Source organism: Vidua macroura, chromosome 10 (assembly GCF_024509145.1).
Source record: "Vidua macroura isolate BioBank_ID:100142 chromosome 10, ASM2450914v1, whole genome shotgun sequence".
NCBI classification, from domain to species: Eukaryota; Metazoa; Chordata; class Aves; order Passeriformes; family Viduidae; genus Vidua; species Vidua macroura.
In genome coordinates this window covers 7,293,317-7,303,011 of record NC_071580.1, presented here as the reverse complement: position 1 = coordinate 7,303,011, position 9,695 = coordinate 7,293,317, and the positions used below count along the sequence as shown (strand labels likewise).

General features: G+C 42.8%; 1 protein-coding gene across 1 annotated transcript; it reads right to left on the bottom strand.

Annotated features, from left to right (window-relative positions):
* Positions 1-152: 152 nt before the first annotated feature.
* On the bottom strand, positions 153-9,219 carry TTC14 (tetratricopeptide repeat domain 14). The gene is made up of 12 exons (XM_053986144.1): positions 9,026-9,219; positions 8,826-8,947; positions 8,412-8,611; positions 7,961-8,045; positions 7,742-7,871; positions 6,992-7,144; positions 6,259-6,330; positions 5,123-5,242; positions 4,918-5,040; positions 4,072-4,189; positions 2,036-2,145; positions 153-1,582 (listed from the first exon to the last, which is right to left on the bottom strand). The coding sequence occupies exons 1-12, from the start codon at positions 9,181-9,183 to the stop codon at positions 628-630; spliced, it is 2,346 nt and encodes a 781-aa protein (XP_053842119.1). The 5' UTR covers positions 9,184-9,219; the 3' UTR covers positions 153-627.
* Between the last annotated feature and the right edge of the window lie 476 nt (positions 9,220-9,695).

Sequence of the window (9,695 nt, the reverse complement as noted above, 5' to 3'; positions counted from 1 at the left end):
GGTTTTGGGGTTTTTTTACATTACTCTCAGAGAACATGCGATACATTTGTCTTCACAGACACAGCAAGGTTCCATGGAGTAGACAGCACATGTAACAGTGCATCAGGATGGAACATCCCAGCAACATTAACAAAAACCCAGACACAAAAAAATTAAGAAAAATTAAGAAAATTTAATGATCAAATGGGCTATATACATTGATGCCACATGACTTCATTCTGTTGTCCCTTTTCTATAGCTGGAAGTTAAGTTTGCTGGAAGAATATCCACAGTCAGTAGTACCCCAGGGACAAGGAAAACCAAGCCCAGCTGTTGTTAAAGTGCATACTGGGTGTGAGCACAGCTAACTACACCCAGGGGTATCAAGGGATTTCAGCCCATCAGACACAATATTGTACAGGAACACCTCAAATTAAGACCACAGGAAACTTGTCTTTTAAATAACTGATACTTTATGTAAGATATTCTTCCATCTCTTTCCACCATATGATCTTTTAGAATGCTTTGATATCTCAAATGCAGAAAAGATTCTGCCTTTCTCTCACTCTTTGTGTGTGTTTCCTCACAAGATACTAAGTTAAAAGTTCACATAACTACACTCATCCAAGTAGTGTATTCTCAGGTACTTCACTGTTTCTTCTGCTTACTTCCTTTTTCCCTCTCAAACTCAGCTATCTGATTGAATATATTAACCAAGTTCTGAGGCAGGTTTCTTTTAACACCACTTTCTGCTTGTTCTGTACCATTTAATGACACTTCTTCATCTGGTTCCTTTGTTTTATCAGTGTCTTCATAAGTTATTTTTCTATTCTTAGACTCACTTTCTTTTTTATGCTGCCTGTCACTATCATAACCTTTGTCACCTTCATGTGAGCAGCTGCTAGAATATGACCTGTACTTCCCCCCTGACCTGCCAGAATAGTCAGACCCTGGGGACATGTAATACCTGTCTTGGCCTGAGCCATGTCTCTTAAACTGCTCTCTTCTCCACTCTCCATCCCTTTCAAATCTCCTGTAATAATGCATCCTGGGTTTGTAATCTGATTTATGATACGAACCTGAAGGACCCCTCCAACTGGAGAAGAATCTCTCTGGTTTACTGTATTTTTCAGTTTTGCTATGACTTGGCTGATTTCTGGAGCTACTGTAAGAATCTCTTGAATCTTCAGACCTACCTCCAAAAGTGTCTTCATCATCACCTGAAGTCCTCGACAAAGAACAGTGTCTGTCTTTCTCTTTTACCTCCATTTTTGGGCACTCTATGCTGTCCTGCCTTTCCAGCAGCTTTTCCACTTCAAAACTTTGGTTAAGAAAGGAAGCAGAGGTATCAGCTGGAGGGGAATACCACTCCTCTTTCCTATTCTGATCTTTATAATGGGAAGAAGCTCTAGATGAGCTTTTTTTGGAGCTGCGAGCAGACTCAGATCTATGCCGACGCTTTTTCCTACGTTTCTTGTGATCAGAGGAAGAGGAGGAAGAAGAAGCTGATACATCTGATGATGAGTCGCTTGATGATGATGAGGAGGAGGATGAAGAAGAAGAAGATGAGGAGGAAGTCGATACTTTCCTTTTCTTCTTCAACCTAAAAAAATAATTAACCTGTGAGGTAACACCTTCAGTGTCAGGCAAAAACTACAGATAGAAAGCAAATCTGCATACCCCAGCTTGGACTGTAAGGTGGGAACAGAAACTGAGCCTGACTGACATGACAATTTCAAATGTCACTTCTTCATCAACAAATTAAGATTAAATCCACTGAACATTTTGTTATAGAAGACCTCTTTCCCAATTTCACGAGGCATTACTCGTTGCAAATATGTCACATTGCAAAGTATTCCTTAAACAACTTCTCTTCTGCACACATCTCTATTAAAGGCTATATGAACTAAAGGACACTATTCACAAAAACATTCTGAGGGAAAAGCAGCTTACCCAGGGAGAAGTTCTCCCCAGCTTGCTGTTTGTTGAGATGGATTGCTCACAGTCTCATCTGCACTTATTGCCACATAACCAGTACACTGAATGTAATAGTTACCTCTTTTCTTCTTTTAAGAGCTTACGCAATTTTTCTGCACTTGTTTCTATTTTCTTTGCTTTCTGTCTCTCTTCTTTGGCAGCTTGTTTCTCCCTCATTTCCAAAGATTTCTTTTTTGAACCCAAGCATCATAAAAAGATTACATTAGTAGTGTTAACACGGGTATTAACCCCCATTCAACCCCATCCAAATGTATACACCAGGAATGTTTGACCAGGATTCCCAGACCAAAAATTAATATTGTTCAGGAATTTGGTATTGGCCATTGTGACAGGTTTATATTTAAGGACCATATTGCAGTTTTTATTCCATTAAAAAATATATTTGACCAGTCATTGCAGTGGTACCCATGATCCAGCACACCAAGAAGCATAGAGCCCAAAAGTTATAGATAGAATATGCAAAAAATCCCCAATATTACCAACATGTAGAAAAATAAGGGACAAAACCCCCCAAACAACCGAAACAGAGAGAAGAGTTTGAGGGAGTGTCATCATTGTTGTAGTTTACAAGAGAAACAAGGCAGAGCCCAGTTGAAGACGAATTCAAGTTGGCCATGTTTGAATACAAACCGTTTGGTAACAATTTCACAGAGCAGTTTGATGCATAGTTTACGTAAGAAATCAAGTTCCAGGGGTTTGGTGGTGATGAGCAGCACCAGACGCAGGCACAGCAACAACAGTTCCGTTCAGAGGAAAATGCATTGGAGAAAAACACATAATCAGTATTACAGGAAAACACACTGCAGTTGTTTCAGCCATTCTACACAGCAGGGACACTATCAGACTTATGTACTAAGTTACAGGTAAATGCAGGAGGGCATCTAAGTAGATAAATAATCCTTAAACTACTTAAGTCCATAAGAGATCATCCTTCTACCACTTACAGCCCTACAGAGTCGCTCTGTTCCGATTGAGCAGGAAGTCTGATTTATAGTTTTCAAAGCTCAGCAACTGTCTTAACAGCTGTAATAAAGGAAACCCTTCACTGCAGCCAAGGCCATGCATAGCAACAATTAACAGCTGTCATATTCTTTATCTGCTGCATCAATGACCGCAGCAGAATGTCTAAGGAGTGACACTTATCTCCTACATGCTGTGAATATTCTTCATCATTTTAATTGACACCTCTTTCTAAAGCAGCCAAATGCAGGTACTGCTCAAATTACACCTCTTTATTCTGTGCTGTAGCTCAGTTTTATCAGATTGTCCTATCTCCTCTTCCCCCTTGTTTCCACACATCCTGTCAGCATTATGGCTCCACCAACTGAAGAACTGCTGACTAAAGCCATCTACCCCAGCCTGTGTACATCCTCACATGCAGCAGCACAGAACAACACAAGCCTGTTCCTCAGTGCTCTATTTTATTGTTTGACCCGCTCTGGAAGACAACACAAGCAAAGGAGGTAAATAAAAGGGAAAAGATGACAACTCAGATTAGCACAGAGACCCAGCAGGCTCACCTGGGAAACATGCTGCGTGCAAGGGAAGAGAGAAAAAACCCACCAGACAACAGAGGAGAAAGCTGAGATAGTCAAACTGTCTGCCCACCCACCCTCCACCTCCTGCTGTTTTCCTTTAAATTTTGTTTTCATCTTCATGTGAGTTCCCTGTGCCTGTTGTTACTATCTCCAATTACCACGGACCAAGGGTCTGGCCAGACTATGGTAACAATGTTTATTTGGCTGGTGGAAGTGTTTTACACTTCGAACATTTGTATTCACAGAATGCTTTAAATTAAACTCATAGATCATGCTGTGTGATGGGATATTCTTATCCCTGCTTTGCTCTTTCCCTGTCTCCACTGTCTGGCATTTCTTTACTATCCCAAAACAGTGGGGTCACCAAGAGGAACCTTTCTTCTGGTAGGTACAGCCATAATGCTCACTAGAAAACATTTACTGTGGAGTAGGGAAGCAGAGAATAAGACAAACCTCTTTGTTTTTTAACCCCTCCCTGTTCAAAGGATTTAATATGATTTTTGATGTTCATTTATTGTCACCGAGAGCACCTTATGAAAAAAAAGGAAAGAATCACCTGCATGTGCTTATGGAGTTTTGTTAAGGCCTCTTCTGCTTCCTGAAAAGTCTCATCCAAGCTCAAGGCTTTTTTATAATAACTTTCAGCATTTAGCAGTTTCTCTTCCTCTTCCAACCTAAAATTCAAGTAATAATTCATATACGGTTAGGACACAGATTTTGATAGTTATTTCTTATTTTAGGACTTTCTTATTTGCAAGGATTTCTTATTATCACTATGACACTACCACTGCATCCCTCTGAGACCCCCTCTATCATCTCAGCTCACCTCACTAACAACACAAAACAGTATTTCTAACCTTACCATCTCCTAATTCTGATCTGTAACATTATTCTTTGAAGTATCAATTCCTGTCTCAAAAATACTGTCTCTCATCTTAAAACAGGGCTTAAAAGAAACCTATTCACTAAATATTCAAAATTAAAATTTTGCATTAGAGCGGGTCACCAATATTTCAGCAGAGTAACAGAATGCAATTTTGTTACAAAACAAAATTAATTTTTTTACAAAACTTAAAAAAATAAATCCTCAACTTTTGGAATATATTCAAACAATTCACAGGACTTTATGCAAGCCTGGTATCCTACCAGTGAAAGGGTATCAAGGATTAAAAAGGATATTGAGGATTAAACCTCAAATATTTTGCCAGGATTTTAACTGGGACAGAAGACAAAGTGTAAACCAATTACACAAGGACAGATGTTCCCAAGGACTTCTATTTTTCTTTAAACACATAGCCAGGAAGGAAAGATGCCATTTTGTGTCCTCACTAGAATGGCATTAAAAAAAGTATTATGAGAAAACTTGTTAACAACCAACCAAACTCATAACCCAAACACTTACTGCCCGCCTCTTTCCACAAGGGTCTGACACAGATATTTCCTTGCATTTCTATGGGTAGGACAGTTTTCTAAAGCAACTTCAAAATCCCCTATGGCTTTGTTCAGACTTCCTTTGGTTGCATACCTAGAACAATAGAAAGTTGTATATGAAACAGTGATGCTTCTCTTTCACAAAAGGGGAAAAAAAGTGAAACAAGGAGACTTACAAAGCTCCACGTGCTACCAAAGCTTCAACATTTTGTGGATCAATTTCCAAAGCCTTGTTGTACTCATTCATGGCTTCCACGTGGCGCCCAACCTTAAAATAATCCACCCCAGCCTTTACACTGGAGAAAAAATATTTAGAAAATAGTAAGTAGTCTATGCAGATTGTTCTGTTACTTGCAAATTATGATTCAAAACAAGGGACAGGTTAAAACCTGACCTTGTTATTGTGTACTTTACACTGGCATTTCAGTTAGGTGATACTGGCCTAATTCCACAAAAATGTATTGTCTTTAATCCAATATCTTAAGGCACTCCAGAGCATTTCTGCAGACAGTGCTACTGTATTACATTATTTTTCTTTTATAGAATTATTGTTTAAGCAATTTTCTGCACAAAACTATGTGTGACCTACCACCATTAACCTTGAAGAGGCTTAATTATATCCAAAGCTAAAAATCCCCATTAGAGTGATGGCACAAGGCAACAGGGGCAGATGGTGCACACTCAAACCAGCTCACCTCACACAAATATCCTGAGGTTTTACATTTCATATTCCCTGAACATTTCTTGCACATTTTCCAAGAGATTAACTTATTAGAAGAGAATTGATGTAAGTTGATTTTCAAAACAATTAATTACAGACTTTTCTTAAAAATTAAAATTTAATTTAATATTATATGCAACCTTTTCTTCAAGTAATGTTGCAAATACACTGTGTAGTGTAAAAGCAAAAGTACATATCCAGGGCTACTGCTCCATTCAACTTTCCAAAGAGAGCAAGTGCACTTGTTACATCTACAGTCTGAGGCTTAAATGACTTGATAAATATGAGGTCACTCAGCACTCAATTATAAAAGAAGAAAATGTGTGCTTGGTGTTATCACAAGTATTGCTCTCTACTCTAGAATGGGTCAGGATATTAAAAGTATTCTAAGAACAATTCCCTTAAACCTGACACACATTTTGGAACTGAATCTCAGGATTTTATCTGTCACATTCCCACTTGGCAGATAGGTTTATTTTCAATAAGATCCTGGTTACACTGCTACACTGGTTCAATGTGTGTTTTCTTTGCAGAAATATAATCTGCAACCCAGTCTAACAACAAGCTTTGACAAGAACAAGAATCACATACCATTTCAAGGCCCATGATGCAGACTGCTTTTTCCTCAATGCAGGGGCAAAATCTTCTTCACTGAAATTTTTACTGTAAGGAACAAATAAATAAAAACATCAAGCTGGCTGTCTGAGTCTACAAAGTTAAGTTTACAGTCTGCAGTGCAGTCCATGACTTACTGCTCTCCCTCAGTGAGGCCTGTTCTTTCATATTTCTGAAACCAGTTTTTCCCAAACCATTCTAGAAGTGCTGAACTGAACCAGTACAACTGCAGTACATTTAACAAAAACATACAAAGTCCACACCTGCTTTGAGCCTAATATATATAGGGGTCACAACATCAATCATTGCATATATTTGACTCTTATTTTATGAAAGGGGTCAAACCTATTAGTAAAATAAACATTGTGAATAAATGTCTATCAGAAGACATTAAAACCTAAACATCCTGCATTTCAACCCACAGATGCTGACAGCAGCTACACAATAAATTCCGTATGTATCTGATATCAAACACTGTGTGTGGTAAGGTGTCTTGCTTATTCAGAGCAATAGGATTTCAAATGCAAATTTCTTACTCTAGAGGAGTTTGCTTTTAAATATTTAAGGACGTGTACACTGCAGTCATGCAAGTCAAAATGTAAAAGGTTTAAGTATAAGTGGTCTAGGACTCCCACTCATGAGCCTATTTCAATGGATTAGAATAATCTCCACAGAGCTACAGGAGAGGAACAATGTAAAAATCACTTACATTTGAAGACTTCTCAGCAAAGACGGTGGATTTGACTCACTTAGTCCCAGTTTTTCTGCTAAATATTCAACTAATGATGGATTAGCAAATCCTGGGGAACGATGCAAAACCTCCTCAAATGTCTCTCCTGTGTTGGCAACTTCCAGGCTTCGCCTTCAAAACAGCATCAGTGCACACAAATGAGACCTCAGGCTCTGTACCTATTTCATCACGCTTATGTTTAGAATGAAAATGCCCACATGGTATCTGCATTACTGCTCACAAACTGCTCTCTTCTGTAGGCATGTATTTTCCTGCTATTTACCAACCCTTACGTCCCTCACCCCAAGTGAGCTTCTGAAACCTATTTGGGCACCCACCCCCTACTGACAGGACATACAAAAACATGACAAATATTACAGATAGCTGTGCCCCCATCTTCTAAGGGGAATTTTAAAATGCCAAGAATTAATATTCCAGTCTCCCAAGATTTTGGGATTTTTTTATTTGTTTGTTAACACAGTCCAAAAGCAACAGATATCTCACCCTGCCTTTTGCTTTCCTTATATTTTTGGAAAGAAGCTAAAGAAGCCAACCACATCTACGTATCCAGACACAAGTATGCTAAAGGGAGGAACAACGAGGAGGATGTGATCAGCCAATTAAATCAGAAAGCCCACTGAGGAGTTTAAGGGAAAGCCAGCCTGTCAGAGATGCTCTTCAGACACCCTGACTGCAGTCAGCAAGTGCAGCCAAGCAGCACATCCTTACTTATAATGCAGTGGGAAGTCATCAGAGGTGATCACACCCAGCTTTGTACTGGAAAGCTTGGGTGGAAGAGCTGAGCTGTAAAGCGACACCGCCAGCTTCTCGTGGTAACGGTCAACGTCCTTGAGCGCAGCTGCAGGAATAATACAGGGAGGGACAAAATTACAGAAATGGCTCAAACCCAAGACAAACCCATTCCTGACAACTTCTGCAGCTACTCACCTCGGATAAGGTCTCCAGTTTGATAGTAAGACAGAGGATCTCCATGGTTGCTTTGAGGAGGCACATCCCTCACAGGACACAGGGCCTGCAACAGAACAGAGCAGCAATGTCATAAATGAAGCCACAGGGTCGGGGTTTTTTTCCTCCCCAAGAGCAAGCCAAAAAAAAACCTACTTTAAGTTTAATGCACATCAGAACTGCAATGTAAAATATGGCTTGGTTCAAGTAAAAATTCATGCATCCACAAATGATGAACTTTTCAACCCAATAATGTGTGTGTCACTGCAAGATATGTTCACTGGCTGAGCAAAGTATCACAAGCTGCCCACAAAGTCAGACACTACCCGTCATCCCAAAGCTCTTTCACCTTTACACGGTCTGCTCCATTAAGAAACACAAGAGGCAACAAATAAATGTCAGAAATTAACTATTGACCAAAGCTGTATCTTACAGTGATTTCCAAATCTGCAATTTCCCGTATGACACCACTTCCCAGACAAATCAACACCATGAAAAAGCCAAATTCACGGATAGATGTAATCCTCCCAATCACGATATCGCCCCGCTCGATGTCGCGGAAGAACAGCTCTCTCCTCTCCTCCCTGGGCACCTCCAAGAACCTCTCCAGGGGTGGCATGACAGCGTAACACTCTGCAACAAGGGCACAGCCAGTTACAAACGGCCAAGCTGCACCCTGAGATCACAAAACATCTGACGACAGCAAAACACGTGAAAATATGATTTTCTGTGCTAACAACAAGCTTACGCATAGCCTACAGAAATCAACAGGAAAAATTTTAAGCCTCTTTTTAAAGACACCGCAAATTCAAGTCCTTACAGAGCGATCCCCCCCCACCCCACACACCCTCATTCTCCTCGATGGTGTCCTCGATCGGCCCGTTGGGTTTCCACGAGTGCGCGAACAGCAGATCCGCCTTCTTGGCGATGAAGCGCTTTATCTCGGTGTCGATGCTCGCCCTCTCTTTCCTGGGGGAAGGAGAACGCGGTGAGTCGCGCCCCGCGGCCCCTCACGGCCCGCCCGGCCGCTGCCCCGGCGCCCCTCACCAGGCGGCCGGCGGGGCCCCGCGAGGCGGCTCCGGGGCGGCCCCGGGCGGCGGCAGCAGCCCGCGGAAGTCGGGGTTGTCGTGCTGCTCGGCGCGGAGCAGCGACAGCAGCGCGGGGCCGTGGTGGCTCAGCGCCTGCCGGAGCAGCTCCCGATCCATCCCGGCGCCAACGCCGCCGCCTCGCCCGGAACGGGAACCGCCGCTCGGGCAACGGCGACAGGGCGGGACCGGGCGGCCGCAGCGCCCCCGGCGGGCGGGAGGACCGCGCTGAGCGGCGGCGGTGCTGCCCGCCCTATTCGCGGGCCCGTCTCTAGTTTTTAAACAGGCAGTAATTAAAGAGAGAACAATTAAAACACACGGCGCAAAGTACACAGATTTCCCCCAGGGGAATCCTGCCCGGCTCGGCAGCGGCGGCCCGCGCAGGCTGTGCCCGCGGCGGCGCTGCCGGGAGGGGGCGCTGCGCACCCGCTGGCCCCGTCCCGGAGCGCCCAGTGCGGGTGACACCGGCGGTGTCACGGGCCCGAACAGGCGGTGTCACGGGCCCGAACCGGGGGTGTCGCGGGCCCGAACAGGCGGTGTCAAGAGCCCGAACCGGGGGTGTCGCGGGGCCGCTCGAGGAGGGGCAGCCGCGGCACCGCCGCGTTCTGTGGGCGCTGCCTGGAGCGCGTTCG